Here is an 18,297-nt window from a genome sequence, read left to right as displayed (position 1 = left end):
CTTAAAGCTCAACATTCAGAAAATTAAGATCATGGCATCCGGTCCCATCACTTCATGGGAAATAGATGGGGAAACAGTAGAAACAGTGGCTGACTTTATTTTGGGGGGCTCCCAAGTCACTGCAGATGGTGACTGCAGCCATGAAATTAAAAGACGCTTATTCCTTGGAAGGAAAGTTATGACCAACCCAGACAGCATATTGAAAAGCAGAGACATTACTTTGCCAACAAAGATCCATCTAGTCAAGGCTATGGTTCTTCCTGTGGTCATGTATGGATGTGAGAGTTGGAGTATAAAGAAAGCTGAGCACCGAAGAATTGATGCTTTTGAACTGTGGTGTTGGAGAAGACTCTTGAGAGTCCCTTGGACTGCAAGGAGATCCAACCAGCCCACCCTAAAGGAGATCAGTCCTGGGTGTTCATTGGAAGGACTGCTGCTGAACCTGAAAGTCCAATACTTTGGCCACCTCATGCGAAGAGCTGACTGATTTGAAAAGATCCTGATGCTGGGAAAGATTGAGGGCAGGAGGAGAAGGGAAAACACAGGATGAGATGGTTGGATGGCATCACCGACTCGATGGACATGAGTTTGGGTAAACTCTGGGAGTTGGTGATGGACAGGGAGGCCTGGTGTGCTGCGGTTCATGGGGTCGCAAAGAGTCGGACCCGACTGAGCGACTGCACTGAAGTTGGCACTGTAGCCACTGCATGGTAACTACTCTGCACCTGTCTCTTCACAGAGACCTTGTCCAGGGCTGGTACCCTGATGTGTTTCTTCAGTTCTGATGGGCTCTTGGAAAGTATTTAGTAACTTGATATAAAGTGATCCTCCATTCTGTTTCTCACTCTGAGGTTGTCTTTCAGGAAATCACAGACATCGTTTTCAAAATCGAGCTGTACTTCCAAGCAGCTTTACTTGGGGTTATTGTTACCGCAATGCCTCCTTACTTCGCCATGGAAAATGCAGAGAATCACAAGGTAATGACTCAGTTAAAAATCACAGGTGCAATTGACTGCTAAGAATTCTCAGACCAAAAAAAAAAAAAAAAAATTCTCAGACAAGAAACTGAGCTTTTCTGTGTGAGTGCAAGACTTATGTGCAGCTGTTATTTTGAGAGTAAGTAAATGGAGCATAAATACGTTTATTACAGTGAGAGTAACAACTGTCACTTACTGTTTGCGTGCTTGTTGTGCACTTTAAAAGTGTTCCGGGGTGCGGATCTGCACTGTTTCAGCTCTGACTGTTATGAATTAAGCTGCTCTGGACGTTTGCTGCAGGTTCCTGGGTGGACGTGTTTTCTTTTCTCTGGCGTGAACGCCTGTGAGCACACTTGCGTGTCACATGGTGATTGCACGTTTAGTTCTATAAGACATCGTTGATCTGTTTTTCAGGGTGGATAAAAGCCTCTTATACTCCCACCAGCAGCGTATGAGGGACATGAATTTTCAAAAAATGATTGTATTTGACGTGCTTTATGTTTTTATACGTATATTGGAATTAATATTTTTGTCCTTGTGTTCATTGAACACTAATAATTATCCACTTATAAAATCATTTCTTCTTCTTAACTAATATTTATAGCCCAGAAAATCATTTCTTCTTCTTAAGGAATGTTTATATCCCTCTTTCGTCCTCTGTGGCCAGCTCTTTCCTATCAGACATTGAATTACTAGGAGTAGATTTTTTTTATTATGAGTAGATGTTTTTATAGATGACAAAAATCACCTGAACAGGGTTGTTAGGTATTTGCATTTATGGAAGATCTTAAAATTTCAAATTATGTAGTGAGAATGTTAGGAAAACAATGATTGTTTAAACTGTCAGCTGTTCACACAGGTGAAAATGGTGTTCCCTCGTGGTAATAATCACAATTGACACTCATGTTCTACACACGAACGCATAAGAGGTTTCAGATGCGTCCAAGTACAAGTTTCACACTTAAGCTGAAAGCCCTGTGTAAGTCTGATGATACTTGGCCATTTATTAGTGTTTTCATGAAAGGTCAATGTTTAAAAGTAAGCATCCTGTTTCCTAAACATGCTTTTTCTGTTTCACAGAATTTCAGAAGTCTCATTTCGGCAGCTCGCTGTTTGCGCGACTGTGACTCCCACGGCCCTTTTATTTTATTTTAGCTTTGTTTCTTAGCAGCACTGCTGCGTTCTGATGCTGAAAAATGCTGCTGAGACTGTTGTGTCTCAGAAACAATGAACCAGATTAAAGGCTAAATGGAATTTATATTTAGCTGTCAGAGGGCTTTTATTACCTACTGATGCAATGTGACCCTTCTTGTTGATGTAAAATTAGGAGTTCTGCAATCATTTGCTAGAGATTTTTGTTTGTAGTATGTTTCAAATTATAATCAATTTTTCCTTTTTTTTTTAGATCAAAGCTTATACTCAGCTTAAACTCTCAGGTCTCTTGCCTTCTGCATATTGGCTCGGACAGGCTATTGTTGACATCCCCTTATTTTTTGTGGTCCTTACTTTGATGATAGGCAGTTTGTTTGCATTTCATTATGGATTATATTTTTATGCTGTCAAGTTCCTTTCTGTGGTAAGTTAACATCAGTTGTGCTCATGCTATCTATAAATAAAATGTTATCTTGAAAAGCTAAATGTTTATAGATGTGACAGTTGTCTGATTAAGTAATTATGATGTTCCAGAAAACAGAACCAGTGTCTGTTTAATTATTGTATATGGTACCTATAACGAGTGCAGGTCGTATTGCCCTAAGTGGCTTTAAGAACAACGCTTTCACCATCATACAATACTTCCTCGGAGCTGAGGTGGCCCTTCACGTAGAGGGCCTACTGGTGCGTCGTCAGGAACACGTAAACAGGTTTTCTCTAAATATCTCCTTTGTCTCTGTGCCTGAGAATAATTTCACGAAGAGGAAGCTCTTTTATTCCATAGTTTAAAATATGGCTTAAAATACTAAGGAGGAGAATGACTTGGATTCATATTTGTATGTCAGTGAGTGACTGATACTAGGTAATTTCCTGTGAATTATGTTAGGAAAAAGGGAAGACAGAGGTTGGTCAGTTAGATTTGCTGAAAATAAATATGGCAGCTTTAACCAGGGAGCATACTGACCTTGCATGTTAATTACTACCTTATAAATTAATAAATGTTTTTCTTACAGATTTATAAAATGCATTAAGTGCTGTACATTAAAGTAGAAGCTAATAGTTTATTTAAGATTAATTGTAACTCATTATGCTTGTGTTTTTTTTGGTAATAAAATGATGAAATAGTATTTTACTTGGCATAAAAAAGAACTACAAATAGTATTTCGTTTTAAATGACTTACTCAAGGTTGTGTGAACAGTTGAAAACATGAGGTTTATTGATTGAGGAGAAATGTGGATGGGTGGATGATAACACCTTAGGTTACCACAATTTCAGTTTTTGGAGCGATTTGTAGAGCAGTAAAACTTGAAAAATAATTATTCCTTGATATTTTAATGTGACTGGTATTTTACATCATATGTATGGTTAGCTGCTCACTTTTAAATAAAAATACAAATTTCTGTTTCCAGGTTTTTTGCCTTATCGGTTATGTTCCATCCGTTGTTCTGTTTACCTACATTACGTCTTTCACCTTTAAAAAAATTGCAAATACCAAAGAATTTTGGTCATTTATCTATTCTGTGGTAAGTCACATTTTATACTATTTTGTCTCAGCTTTCCATAGCACACAATTTGAGAGTCACAAGCTCTTTTCCTTTTTGTGGTTACACTCATAAAGGTTGCTGTGTCTTTTCTAAGCACAGAACTTAGATAGCTGGCTGGCAACGTCTGTCTGTGTATCTGCTTGTTTTCAGCCCCATCCATTCCAAGACAGGATGGTATTTTGTTGCATTCCGCACCTAGCATGCCCAGGGTCACCCGATGTGAAGAGCCGACTCATTAGAAAAGACGCTGATGCTGGGAAAGATTGAAGGCAAAAGGAGAAGGGGATGACAGAGGATGAGATGGTTAGATAGCATCACCGACTCAATGGCCATGAATCTGAGCAAACTCCGGGAGATAGTGGAGGAACTGCAGTCCATGGGGCTTGCAGAGAGTCAACAGTATAGACTTACACAGACAGACTCAGCAATTGAACAACAGCAACCAAATGCCAAGGTGCCAGCCACAAACAGCTGGTATCAGCTAACTGGTGCTTCCTGGCTAAGCATCTACTATGGTTCCTTGTTTTATTTGAGCAGTAAAGGCTCAGTTAATGGTGAGGCACACAGGAAGTTTGTATGAAATTTCTAAACACCTGTTCACCTGTTCTCTCGTCATTCTCTCTAGACAGCATTGGCTTGCATTGCAGTCACCGAAATAACTTACTTCATGGGAAACACAGCTACAATTATTCTTCATTATATCTTTTGCATTACTGTTCCAATCTATCCGCTTCTTGGTTGCCTGATTGGTTTCATAAAGGTAGGTCTCTTAGATGTTTGAATATTTTTAGAAAAGCATAAATAAATACTGCCTAAATCTTTGGGATCTTAATTCTTGTACTGAAATAATAATAAAAAAATCAAGTTAGCTGCTACTACTTGATTAAAGTGTTATTAATGCAGCAGTTTAAAATGACTGGAATCTTTTCAGGCATATATTTAAGCTGTCAGTTCTCAAAGGAGAAGGATTGTATTCATTATGACATCTTTTATGCCCCAAAACAATGTACCTAAATTAGAATGATGATCTGACTGCAGTCAGTATTTGTCTGGGGGGAGTTTTTCAAAAATTAAACATTGTATTAAAAGGATGAGAGAGAATTTTTCTTGAGGAAAAATATATAAAAATTTTATTAAGTCTAGTTAATTGAATACAATTGCTATGTGATTAGAAAAAAATTAAGTGATGAGTTCTTAGTTTAGGATGATTGCTGATTAATTCTGCCCATGTATCTACTTTCCTCCCCTCCCCTTTTTTAGCTTCAGTTTATAGGTTTAATTTATACCTGCCCTGACAGGCATATTTTGGGGTGGGGAAGATTTTAATCTAACTACAAAACATGGCCATTAATATGAATAGCTAGCTAGTTTATGGAGGAGACATGTTTGCTATTAAATACATTTTTAAAAAATTTTAATCCAACTATTTCTACACATTGCAGCAAAGAAAATGGTCTCCTCTACTCACAGTGCTTCTAACACCAAACATGTGGGCTTTTCCCTCACGTGCTGCCGTTCTGACCCTGAGCAGAGTTAGTGCAGACTCGGGGGGTCGAGGGGTCAATCCTGCAGGCTGCCCCCCACCTCAGACTCCAGACGCAGGTTGTGGGTGCCCCCGTCACCCACCTTCTGTCTGACTTGGACCCCCTTCTTGGAGGTTCGGTGATTTGCCCCAGCGGCTCCCAGAACTCAGGGGAGCCCTGGATTCCCGTCCCAGAGTGTCACAGTGGACCTGCAGTAGACCCCAGGGACCGAGGGCCGCAGGCAGGGCTCTTGCCCCTTGCCGTCGGCGGTGAGCCGCCCCCCGCCTGGGGTGCTCCCTGAGCCCTGGGTCAGAAACCGGCAGCTCCGTCCCTTGGCGAGGAGGCGGTGATGAGTCTCCAGGCCCTCCTCCCCTCCGGGGCCGTGGCCCGGACCGGCAGTGCCAGCTCCCGGGTCTGGCTGGCTCCTCTGGCGGTCAGCCTGCGTCCCCAGAGGTCCCATCAGGAGCAGAGACTCCGCGAGCAGGAAGGGGCTGGTTCTCCTCACCTGTCACTTGGGAAACCCCAAGGGCTTTAGAAGTTTTGTGCCAGGGACTGTGGACAGACACCAGATCGCATTGCATCACAGTGTTACAGCTGCATACAAATTTCCAAACATTCTTGTCTCAGATTACTTGGAAGAATCTTCAGAGAAATGAGGACATCTACGACCCGTGGGATAGCCTTCTGGTGGCTGTTATATCGGTAAGAAGTCACTTGACCATAGTTTGGTCAAGAGGTCCTAACCCTCTGTTCAGCTGTTATCCCACTGCATAGAAACAAGGCATGTGGGGAGTCAGGCGTGTGAGTTCTGCTGCCTAATGTGTGCTTTGCATGTTGCACACACCCACTTTAATACACTGGGCTTTTTGACATGCCACTAATTCTATTTAACAATAAATCTGGCTTCCATAGAAGCAAAAAACAGCTTTTTTAGAAAAATTCTATAATTTACGAAGCTGACAGACAATGAACTTTCCAGTAGAAAACTACACAGAAATCGTTACTAAAGGTCTGCCTTGGTTTGCTTTCACGTTCATCTCTGCCTCACTGTATGACATGCAAAAAAAAGATGATGAATGTTCTCAGTGATGGTAAGGAACCTGATGTATTGATAGTGGTTTTTGGTTTTGTTGGTACAGGCAGGAGAAAAAATAACCAACAATTGTCCAGTCATGAGCTGTTTTTCTTTCAGCCGTACCTGCACTGTGTGCTGTGGGTTTTTCTCCTGCAGTACTACGAGAAAAAATATGGTGGCAGATCATTAAGGAAGGATCCCTTTTTCAGGTCAGTTTTTCATTTTCTTTTCTTTTTTTTTTTTTTTTTAGTATATTGACAGAGCTGTTCAACCACACTGTCATCTAATTCCCTGATAGCTCAGTTGGTAAAAAATCCACCTGCAATGCAGGAGACCCTGCTTCAATTCCTGGGTTGGGAAGATCCACTGGAGAAGGGATAGGCTACTCATTCCAGTTTTCTTGGCCTTCCCTTGTGGCTCAGCTAGTAAAGAATCTGCCTGCAATGTGAGAGAGACCTGGGTTTGATCCCTGGGTTGGAAAGATCCCCTGGAGAAGGGAAAGGCTACCCACTCCAGTATTCTGGCCTGGAGAATTCCATGGACTGTATAGTCCATGGGGTCACAGAGTCAGACACAACTGAGTGACTTTCACTTCACTTTCTCATTTCCATCACCCCCACCCAAAAAGAAACCTCGTACAGGTTAGGAGTCACTTCCTTTCCCCCCCTCAGCTTCCCCTCAGCCCTCTATAAGCACTAATCTGCTTCCTGTCTGTACATCTGCCAATTTCACAGTCACATAAGTGGAGTTACACAAGACGTGGCCTTTTCTTGTCTGGCTTCTTGTACTTAGCATAATGTCCTGAAAGGTCACCCATGCTGAAGCTGGTGGCAGGACCTCACTACCTGTTTTGTTTGTTTTTGCCAAGTGATGCTACCTTGTAGAGGCTTCCCAGGAGGCTCAGCGGTATAGAATGCAGGAGAAACGAGATGCAGGTTTGATCCCTGGGTCGGGAAGATCCACTGGAGGAGGAGATGGCAATCCACTCCAGTTTCCTTACCTGGTTAACAGAGCTCTCTCTAACATCAGAGCTCATGTCGATGTGTTGGGTTTTTTTTCCTGGTCTTTTCTGTGCTTAGTGCTTGAATTTCTTAGTATTACCTGAAAATCTGTTTATACTTCTAGGACTCTTTCGACAAAGTCCAAACACAGAAAGTTTTCAGAACCACCCAACAATGAGGATGAAGATGAAGATGTCAAAGCTGAAAGGCTGAAGGTCAAAGAGCTGATGAGCTGTCAGTGTTGCGAGGAGGTGAGTTAGTCTTTAGTGCTGGGTTGTCTGCAGTGGTCAGCAATGGTCAGCTCCTCGCACACAGGAATTAACCTGGAAAAACAGTCCTCTTTCATATGAATCAATCTGGAAAAAGTCCTGTCTTTGAAAAACTATTTTTGTCCACTTACTTTTGAGTAAGCCATTACTTCAGCCATAAATGGGATATTTATTTGTATAGTACCCCTCATTAGGAAATACAGTTCTTATGACATGGACATGAGGTGTATACTGCCTTTCATTTAGTGATAGATATTTGATTTATAACTCTCTTTTAAAATCCTATTTTCCTTATTAGAAACCAGCCATTATGGTCAATAATCTGCATAAAGAATATGAAGACAAGAAAGATTTTCTTCCTACAAGAAAAGTAAAGAAAGTGGCAAATAAATATGTCTCCTTCTGTGTGAAAAAAGGCTGGTATTTAATTATTTTTTTCTTAAATAACTTTCCCAGAAGAGTAATTCTCATTTTTCAGTTTGATTTGCATTTGATGACTTTTCTTCTCATTCCCTCAGGAGAGATCTTGGGACTGTTGGGTCCAAATGGCGCAGGCAAAAGCACGATTATTAATATCCTGGTTGGTGACATTGAGCCAACTTCAGGCCAGGTATGGTCTAGGGTGTGGCCTATTTTGAATATAGTTTGTGTTTTTTTCCCAGTAGTCATGTATGGCTGTGAGAGTTGGGACTATAAAAAACGCTGAGCATGAAAGAATTGATGCTTTCGAATTGGTGCTGGAAAAGACTATTGAGAGTCCCTTGAACAGCAAGGAGATCAAACCAGTCCATCCTAAAGGAAATCAGTCCTGAATATTCATTGGAACTACTGATGCTGAAGCTGAAGCTCCAATACTTTGGCCACTTGATCAGAAGAGCCAACTCATTGGAAAAGACCCTGATGTCGGGAAAGGTTGAGGGCAAGAGGAGAAGGGGATGACAGAGGATGAGATAGTTAGATAGCATCACCAACTCAATGGACGTGAATCTGAGCAAACTCTGGGAGATGGTAAAGGACAGAGGAGCCTGGCGTGCTGCAGTCCATGAAGTCGAAAAGAAACAGGCATGACTTAGTGACAGACTAACAATATGACAGTGACAAATGGGATTTCAGTGCTCACATTTTATGGTTTTGGTGTTAATTTTTTAGGAGAGCTTGATCAAATTCTGCTCTCTTTGTGAGAATACTGTACATAGTGAACTTTCCGTGCGGACATGCAGAGCACGTGTGTATACAGTGTTCCTGTTTTGTGGTGACTACAAGCTCAGGTGACTCGTCCCCTGACTTTAACAGCCACCCCTGTGTTGACCTCAGGAAGTGGAGGAGCGGAGCTGAGCCTGCCCTCAGCCAGCCTTTGGTGATGGGCGCGCCTCCTGAGCTCTCTGCGTGAACTTTGCACGACTGCCCTGATCCCACCTCCCGCTTCCTCCTCGCCAGCGGCTCTGGCTCACTGCTTTCCCAGAAAACACCCAGCACACCTGACTCTTGCCTTGGGTGTCGCTTATGTTGGCTATTCCTTATCCCATAGAAAAATAGGTGATCAAGTTCACTTATTTCCTTGGCCCAAACAGCACCTTTCAGGGTTTCCCTGCTGGCTCAGTGGTAAAGAATCCACCTGTCAATGCAGGAGACCCAGGTTTGATCCCTGATCTGGGAAGACCCCACGTGCCGCAGAGCAACTAAGCTCGTGCGCCGCCTCTGAGCGTGTGCTCGAGGGCCTGGGAGCCGCGTTACTGAGCCCACGTGCCCTCGAGCCGGTGCCCCACAGCAAGAGAGGCCACCGTGGGAGAAACCTGCTCCCTGCCCCTGGACAAAGGCCGTTGCAGCAACACAGACCCAGCACAGCCGGAAATAAATATATAAGTAAATGAACACACAAAACTAGCCCCTGATCTCGTGGTTAAATCTGCGCCTCCTCCCCCCACACCCCAAGCCCTGCATCCCTGGTCCCCACTTCTGACCAGGTCACTCACCTCCAGCTCAGCAGTGTAGGTCCCATCTTCCTCAGAAAGGAGAGAGAGTCTGACCTGGCGTTATCCTGACTCCAGAAAGGAGTCTGAATCAATCCACCGGCCACTTCCTTTTTGACGTTGGGTGAACCAGAAGCGGTCCTTGCACTCGGTTTGTCTTTCTGCAGGTCTTCCTCGGAGACTACTCTCCACACCCAGCTGACGACGACGACTCTGTGAGGTGTATGGGCTACTGTCCCCAGATCAACCCCCTGTGGCGAGACATCACCCTGCAGGAGCACCTCCAGATCTATGGAGCTGTGAAAGGGATGAGAGCCAGTGACGTGCAGGAGGTCACGGATCGGTAAGGCCCCGCCTTCAGCACCCCCCGTCACCTGCGGAAGGTCATGACGCACAGTTTCAAAATTTCACAACAGGCATTTCCCTGGATCATAGTTTTCATGGAAAAAGATCATTACTTTTCCATATATTCTTTTACCAACTTATGACAGCTATGAAAATGAAAACACTTATATTTCTGAATACAGAATAAATGTACTTATGAATTGCCATGAAACGTATTTTAATTTAAAGCGAAACTTTTAGTCATGATGTTGATTTATTTGAAGTGAGCTTCCACCAACTTATCTGTTTTAGGAAGAAAAAACAGCCTCAGGGACCACAGTCTGTATTATTAATTGTATCTGTGGGTATTGTGGCATGCTCATTTCATGCCATCTCTTTTGCAGAATAACAAATGCACTTGATCTAAAAGAACACCTGCAGAAAACAGTGAAGAAACTTCCTGCAGGAATCAGGCGCAAGGTGCGTTTGCAGACCGCGCGCATGCAGCCCCGCGCCCGGCACCGTGCCGGCGAGTGTCTTACAGCCCCCCGTGTTTGTCGTCCCCCAGCTGTGCTTCGCCCTGAGCATGCTGGGGAACCCCCCGGTCACGCTGCTGGACGAGCCGTCCACAGGCATGGATCCCAAAGCCAAGCAGCACATGTGGTGAGTGTGAGGCGGGGACGCTGTCACTCGGGTTCCTGTCAGTTACGGGTACATACTCATTCAAAGTCCTGCACGGAAGGAAAAATTGTGATTAAGGGTTTCTAGAGATCCCCTTAAACTTAATCATATTTTCATGAAGTTGTTAACAACACATTGTGTATTCTGGGACCAAAATGAGAGTACTGGTGTCTGAATAGTTTTTACATGGTTTTCTTCTCGTCCAGAGTAACATACGTAAGTGAGCATTTCATAGGCTACTGTCTAGAATGTACATTATGTGCACTGAAACTCTGCTAAGAGCTGACAGACTGTTTGAGCCTAGGTTTCCAAGTCTGTGAAATGTGAGGTTTGGGTCAGACACATGTTAAGATTTCCCTGTGATTCTGTGGCTGTTTATGTTCTAACATGAAAGTTCTTCAGTTTATATAACTGGTTGGTTAACACACTTTCAACCCATAGGGACACTTGAAATCATGAGCTTTTCTTTCCACTTGACAGGCTTTCAGAAATAAGGTAAATTAGTTAGGATAGAGGAATCATAGCTGGGCAGAGTATAATAAGTATAGCAGTTGATATTTGGTAAATCTGTGACCCCAAGAGCTGGATTTTTAAAAACTTGGGTGTTTTCGTTAACATTCATGTGCCATCTTCCCTTCTGTTCGTTTCATTTGTATTTTGTAGGAGAGCGATTAGAACCGCATTCAAAAACAGGAAGCGGGCCGCTATTCTGACCACTCACTACATGGAGGAGGCGGAGGCCGTCTGCGACCGCGTGGCCATCATGGTGTCCGGGCGGCTGAGGTGGGCGTCGGCCGGTGGGAGGCGGGGTGTGGGCTGTGGCGGCGTCATTTCAGAGACGTCGCATGATCCGTATCAGTTTAAGTGTTGAGACATGCTTCCTTGTTTAATCAGCTTTCCATAGAATTACTTGGAAATGTGTTACTTCTCCCAAATATTGGCCAGCTGTTCTGCCGGTGCAGACTCCCTGTTCTCTCTTACCTTTGCAACTTTTACATAAATTGGCCAAGGACTCCAGCTTAAGAACTTTACTCATCTATTCTTTTCTCTATAATGAACTTTATTTTGGTTGCGCTGGATCTGTTGCTGTGAGCAGGCTTCCTCTAGTTGTGACGAGGAGGCTACTCTCAACGGCGGGTGTGGGCTTCTCCCTGCGGTGGCTTCTCTGGTGGAGGCACACGGGCTCGCTGTGGCCACGGGCTTAGTTGGAACAAGACCAGGGACTGAGCTCATGTCCCCGGTGGTGACTGGCAGACTAACCACTGGGCCACCACGGAAGTCCTCAATTATCCTGAAGTGAGAAATTACCTTTGAAACTATCAGCTTTTTTCATATCTGTACGTTCTTTTAAAATTTACTACAGGTGTATTGGGACAGTCCAGCATCTGAAGAGTAAATATGGAAAAGGATACTTTTTGGAAATCAAATTAAAGGATTGGATAGAAGACCTGGAAGTAGACCGTCTTCAAAGAGAAGTTCAGTGTATTTTCCCAAACGCAAGCCGTCAGGAAAGGTAACGTTTTAAAACTGCAGTTGCATTCCTCTGTCGAGTAGTGATCATGAAAGCCGGTTACTGTGCTAAGGATCGGGGGGCTGTCATTGCTGGACTAGTGTAGTCTGATGAACGGCCTTCACATCTAGCTTACTTTTAGTGTTAGACCTTTCAATATGTGATAGTGTTTAAAGTTTTGACAGCTTTTATTTGGTAGTAAGGAAAGGGTTATTTTATTGTGTGTGGAAATATTTTAAGATTTCAAATGATTTTTATGTAAATTAGTGTCAAATTATGGGAGTTTTATTTTGAAGTTTTAAAGTATCGAATTTTGGCTGCGGAACACACAGTAGTCACTTTTGAATTTTCCTTCATCTTTGCTTTCAGTTTTTCTACTATTCTGGCTTATAAAATTCCTAAGGAAGACGTTCAGTCCCTTTCACAGTCTTTTTCTAAGCTGGAAGAAGGTGAGTAATAATTTGAAAAACACTGTGAGGTGGCTTTCAAATTATGAGGGAATTTTATGAAAAAGTTTAGAAGTTGGGTCTCAGTTTACTGCAGAAACTACAGTAAGATGACCTTCTGTTAATTGAATCTAAGCTATAGGAAAATACAGCCTGGGATTTTGTCGATGAGCTGTGTTGTCATGTAAGCCTTTCACCCTCTTGAGAGGACGTCACCCCAGCTTTTACGTTGTGTCTGAGAAAGTTGAGTTTAATTAGCCCCCACTAGTTCAGTCCAGAAGCCAGAGCATTGGATTTCTTGAGTCCTCACTTTGTATTAGGCCATGGAAGGAGCCATGGGAGCAAGACCCAGGGGCAGCAGGAGAAAGGAGAGGAGAGTTCATGGTGCAGAAGGGTGGGCCTTCCTGAACTGACCTGCAGAGACGTTTGTGGGATGTCAGCATTTTAAAAATAAATGTTCGGTGGGATGCAGACACCTCACCAGCAGAGAGAGGCATCTTCTGGACAGGCATGTGTTCAGGTCCAGGTCACTTTATAAAAAAGCATCTGAAAAACATGAAGCAGCCTATGTCTCCTGGTGCTTGCTTTATGATTAAAGGGGACATTAGAAGTAATGCGGGAGAATTAAGGGAGTGAATAGAAAACCAGAACTTTGATATTGGATTAGATTGCAAAAGGATCTAAAATACATATAAAGAAGTATATGGACACAGGACTGATATCCGTTATCTAGTTGCAGAAGTCCAGGACAGACTGTGCTGGAATTGTTGGGGTGGGAGATAGAGAGCAGGGATCAACAGAAGCATGAACCAAAAGGAGTAACGCGGCAGAAGCGGAGGAGGGGGCGAGGAGCTGCTGGGAGAAGGGGCAGCGGGACGCGGCCGTGAGCCCGCGCCCAGGGCTGTGGGGCGGCCCGTGACCCTGCGTGGCCCCGTGAACCCGCGCCCAGGGCTGTGGGGCGGCCCCGTGACCCTGCGCGGCCCCGTGAGCCCGCGCCCAGGGCTGTGGTGTAGCCCGTGAGCCCGCGCCCAGGGCTGTGGGGTGGCCCCGTGACCCTGCGTGGCCCCGTGAACCCGCGCCCAGGGCTGTGGGGCGGCCGCAGGCGGGGGAGGGGAGGCAGGTAGGGGGTGACGTCACTGACAGCCTGAAGCTGAGTGGGCCAATCAGAGAGATGAAAAAAGCACAAGTGGTTAGCCACTCAGTAGGTATTGCCATTTGATTATTCAAAAATATTATTAAGTGAAATACTACTTTTTGTGTTTTCACAGCTAAACATACATTCGCTATTGAAGAGTACAGCTTTTCTCAAGCAACGTTGGAACAGGTACCCCAAAGTTAACTGTTAAAAGTTCTGTAGAAGAAAGAGTGCAATATCTAAGTGTTTAGGTTTGTTATGGAGAGGGAAGGAGATTGTGAGCCAGAGACCGGTTACTGTGGAGTGTTCTTCAACTGTGTGAATTTTAAACTTGAGGTTCTCCATCTGTTTGTTTTGAATAGCTCTTTTTTTTTTAGTTTCAAGAAAATGAGTCATGATGGATGGCATTCATATTGGCACATCTGAAATTACATTGCCTAAATATTTATAAATTATCCTTTACCACAGTGCTACTTTATCAGTCAAAAAAAAAATGATGTATTAATCCTCTAAAATGACATTCATCAGTATATAGGATTAGTGGGGATCATTCTCTTTAAATAATATTAAGTGTGTCTCTTGATACTTGAGTGGTTCGTGTATTTAGGTACATCCTCATGCCACTGCTGATATAGTTAAAATGTTCCTAGGATAATTGCAGTGCAGAATACTGTACTCATTTATTTCCACGTAGGTTTTTGTGGAACTCACGAAAGAGCAAGAGGAGGAAGACAACAGCTGTGGCACCTTCAACAGCACACTCTGGTGGGAAAGGACGCAGGAGGACAGAGTCGTGTTTTGAATTAATGCTGCTCGCCCCACTTCCCACATTTCTTTCTTTTACGATTTAGTTTTGGTTTAACAGTTTATTGCTTGAGCAATAGTCGAAGAGCCGAGAGAGCACTTGGGGTTTCCCTCACTCCCTTGATGCCATCAGCTGTGTGTTTTGCTTTTCTTCAAATAAACTTGCGTGCAGCCATGCGAGCCTGCGCGTTGGCATCTGCAGTGTGTGGTGCTGTAGTCTGTGCGTGAAGTTGGCTATGTCCTTGTTCACTTTTCAGAAGCAGTGCTTATGAATTTATGATTTGAAGACATAGTGATAGAATCGTTTTATTTTGAGCAGCTATCTGTAAGTTTATACCATCTAGTTACATAAGCATGTAATGCCCCAATCTAAATAAGAAGACAAATATGTAGAACAGAGACATAAAGCGAAAGTCCGCTCTCCTTTTTAATTTCTACGAGAAACTGAATGGAAGTTGGCCTCCTAAAAAGCTAAACACTGGGCAGGCTGCTTGCAGAGAGAGCTTTGCAGGCCGTGGCGTTCACTGGGCGAGATGCATTCGCTGAGATAACTGAAAGGAGACCTTGCTCTGGTAGGTGACTGTAGACGTAAGTAACTCAGGTACAGTTCCTTTGCTTACGGTAGAATTCAGAGATGTTTCAGTTATTGTGGAAGACTGTGTCTAGACTCTTACCATGTACCAATCTGATCCTTCGGTTGTTTGGGGCTAGAATGACAGACATCTATAGGGCTGCAAGAATTAATCCATACCTTCTCCTCCACCCCGAAAGAAAATGGAAATCTTGTGTCCTCTTCATTACAAAGAATATATTTTAGTCTATAAATGAACTTTGTTATTTGAATATCTCTCCTTTGTAGAGTGTTAAGTATATCACTGTGAATTTGTTTAGTTACTCACCTCAGACTCACTTTGGAATATGGTGGAACATAGATAAACTTGTGGTCATTAAATTAAGGAAAAGTAAATTCTACACAGTTCTCTTTAGTAAGAAACCAGTTTCCTTCTGTGACAAGAGTTGAAGTGAGATTTTGGTTAAGGTATCCGTACAAATACTTCTGTGTAGACCCCGTGTGTGGACGGCAGGGATATAACATAAAGCATACTGTGCTGTGAGCTCAGTCGCTCGGTCGTGTCTGACTCTCTGCGACCCCCTGGACTGTCGCCCGCCAGGCTCCCCTGTCCATGGAATTCTCCAGGCAAGGACGCTGGAGTGGGTTGCCATGCCCTCCTCCAGGGGATCTAACCAACCCAGGGATCAAACCTGTGTCTCTTGTGTCTCCTGCGTTGGCAGGCGTGTTCTTTACCACTGTGCCACCTGGGAAGTCCCAGTTGACGTTATATCTCAACCAGATGAATGAGAGTTACCAACTTCGGGAAAACAGGTATATTGGGGTGTGACTATACTGTGTGACAGAGAGTCTTAGAGAACAGCAGTCACAACAGAAGGGTTTGGTGCCGAGTTTCTCTGAAAATGCGAACCCTTTGATGAGGCTGCTAACTCATGTGGTGAACCTGAACTTCTCGCTGTGCCATGCGGTGAGACGGCTGTGAGTCAGGCTGTGCAGCTGAGGATACAGTGGTGCACCTTCTTCAGACTCAGGACAAGTGCACGACTGGCGATATCCTCTGCTGTTGCCGTCACATTCCTAACAGTACAGGGACCTTGCCTGGTGTCTCAGGTCTTCCTTCTAACTAAACGAGCTGTCTCAGAGCCTCTGCTGGCATCTGCAACCCACGTCAAAGTTATTTCTCCTCGTAGGATTCAGTTGGCACTAGGGTCTAACCTCCTGTTACCACGGCACTCACCTCCCGCTACTAACCTTTGGTTCTTCACCTGAGAATCTCACTCTTAGAATCTTTAGTAAAAGCTGTCACTTTTAAACTGTAGCACTGCATGATGAATACAAGTCCAGAAACATTTGAGGGAAGACCTTTCCCTTTATAGATGAATTAATAAGCAACGCACTGTACTTTCTAAGCAAGTCATGGCAAATTGGTTGCTGTAAATTTAAAGAGATATCTTTTAGTGCCTAATGTTAACGTAACACCCGGGGCTTCTCTTTGGGGATACAGTTTTGCAGTTGTGCTCACCGGTCACAATTCGCATCTGTCTGGTTCATTATTGTACTGTTATTGTGCTCTTGTAAGCATTTAAAAAAAATTTTTTTAAGTATTTACATACTTCGAGTGGATACATCTTGGTCATGAATTATTCATAGGAATGTTCTGTTCCCATTTTTTCACAGTAGGAGCATTTTTCCTAGTCAGAAGTACGGTTTAACTACTACTTAGGAAAACCAGGGTGAGTGGAGTAGGAAGAAGGGGACACAGCAAGTCAGATACAGAGTTTATCTTTACTGACTATACAGTTCAAATGTCTTAAACTATAACCTCAAAGCTTTTTTTTTTTTTGTATCAATGCAAATAAATATAAATACATACATTAGGAAGAAGCTAGGAAAAAAGCCACGCCCCCTGGCTTATGTTTTCCGTCCACAGTCAAATTTTAACAGTAAAGGCTGGACTTCACGGAGTGGCGCTGGTCAGTGACCAACAAGGCAAAGGTCTGTCTGCAGCCCCAGGAAGGAGGCGGGAGGAGCACAGCGATGCACAGACTCCACTCTGTCCCTCCCTGAGCCGCTTTATCTTTTCCGGCGGGTTTGTTCTCAGTAAAAGGCTGCAGGTTCCCCTAAATGCCTTCTTTCCTTTAAATCACCCCAAACTATCTAAAACCAGTATTTTTATTGTTAAAATGTTTTTAGAGTAATTTAATTCCACCGCCATTTTAGTGATCGCGTTTCAAGCGGTGGCTCTTTGGATAAAACTGTTAACTCTCCACTTTGGCCTTGTAAGATCTTACAGTCCAGTAGGAGGACGTTAGAAACTTGGGTTATTTAGCACTCAGTCGTGTCCAACTCTGCAACCCCATGAATGCAGCCCACCAGGCTCCTCTGTGCATGGCATTTTCCAGGCAAGAACACTGGAGTAGGTTGCCATTTCCTTCTCCAGGGATCTTCCTGATCCAGGGATGGAACCTGCATCTCCGGCAGTGGTAGGCCTGTTCTTCACCCCTGAGCCCCCAGAGAAGCCCCCAGATACTTGGGTCCTAACTCTGATACAATATGATGGTGCTTTGCTGGCTGAACAATGTTTTGTTGGGGCACAGTTCTACTGAGGGTTAATGGTGTCCTGCTTTTATTGTTCTATTGGCTACACATTTTCTTCTGGTTGTACTAAGAATCTGACAAAACATTATGCTGTATTTTTATGTAATGCATTAATAGATGTTCATCTTTTAAAAATAGAAATGCTCCTCTCTAATGTATTTGTAATATTGCTAAATGATTTTTCATTTTCTTTCCCAAAAGAACATGTTACATAAAATGAAAAAAATCTATTCTCAGGTGAATAATTTTTATATCAGCTATTCTTATAAGGTAAAAGTTTACTTCTTTTTTATTCATAATGCGTTACATGTAATTAATTCTCAATGCACCTATTTAAGAAAAGTAAATATTATAGTATTAGTAATAAGCTTTAAGAACTGAAAATTTAGCACAACTTTTCATTTTGTACGAAATGGATACTTTGTTACTTAGTGTATATTAAAAATGAAGGAAAAACCTGGCCCTGAAATTGTTAGTAATTTATTTTTAGTATCTGTTCAGTGTTTTCAAGAATGTTCAAGAAGGAACACTGATGGTTGTTATTACTCAGTCACTGTCATGTCCCACTCTTTGCAGCCTCATGGACTGTAGCACGCCAGGCTTCCTTGTCCTTTACTCTCTCCCCAAGCTTGCTCAAACTCATGTCCATTGAGTTGGTGATGCCATCCAACCATCTCATCCTCTGTCATCTGCTTCTCCTGCCCTCAGTCTTTCTC

At 43.3% G+C, this 18,297-nt stretch overlaps 1 protein-coding gene across 1 annotated transcript in view; it reads left to right on the top strand.

The window, feature by feature from the left end:
- ABCA5 (ATP binding cassette subfamily A member 5) overlaps positions 1-16,829 on the top strand; it is a 65,247-nt gene extending 48,418 nt beyond the window's left edge. The window contains exons 23-39 of the mRNA XM_005899318.3: positions 864-977; positions 2,383-2,553; positions 3,540-3,653; positions 4,300-4,434; positions 5,825-5,899; positions 6,390-6,481; positions 7,398-7,524; positions 7,841-7,958; positions 8,061-8,152; positions 9,680-9,855; positions 10,241-10,316; positions 10,405-10,499; positions 11,181-11,300; positions 11,881-12,030; positions 12,397-12,476; positions 13,742-13,797; positions 14,303-16,829. Coding sequence (XP_005899380.2) covers positions 864-977; positions 2,383-2,553; positions 3,540-3,653; positions 4,300-4,434; positions 5,825-5,899; positions 6,390-6,481; positions 7,398-7,524; positions 7,841-7,958; positions 8,061-8,152; positions 9,680-9,855; positions 10,241-10,316; positions 10,405-10,499; positions 11,181-11,300; positions 11,881-12,030; positions 12,397-12,476; positions 13,742-13,797; positions 14,303-14,410 — 1,899 coding nt within the window. The 3' untranslated portion in view covers positions 14,411-16,829. The remainder of the gene's footprint in view (positions 1-863; positions 978-2,382; positions 2,554-3,539; positions 3,654-4,299; positions 4,435-5,824; positions 5,900-6,389; positions 6,482-7,397; positions 7,525-7,840; positions 7,959-8,060; positions 8,153-9,679; positions 9,856-10,240; positions 10,317-10,404; positions 10,500-11,180; positions 11,301-11,880; positions 12,031-12,396; positions 12,477-13,741; positions 13,798-14,302) is intronic.
- Positions 16,830-18,297: the final 1,468 nt, after the last annotated feature.

This window comes from Bos mutus, chromosome 19, assembly GCF_027580195.1.
Source record: "Bos mutus isolate GX-2022 chromosome 19, NWIPB_WYAK_1.1, whole genome shotgun sequence".
NCBI lineage: Eukaryota > Metazoa > Chordata > Mammalia > Artiodactyla > Bovidae > Bos > Bos mutus.
The sequence above is the reverse complement of the archived record's forward strand: the minus strand, read 5'-3'. Positions and strand labels throughout refer to the sequence as shown.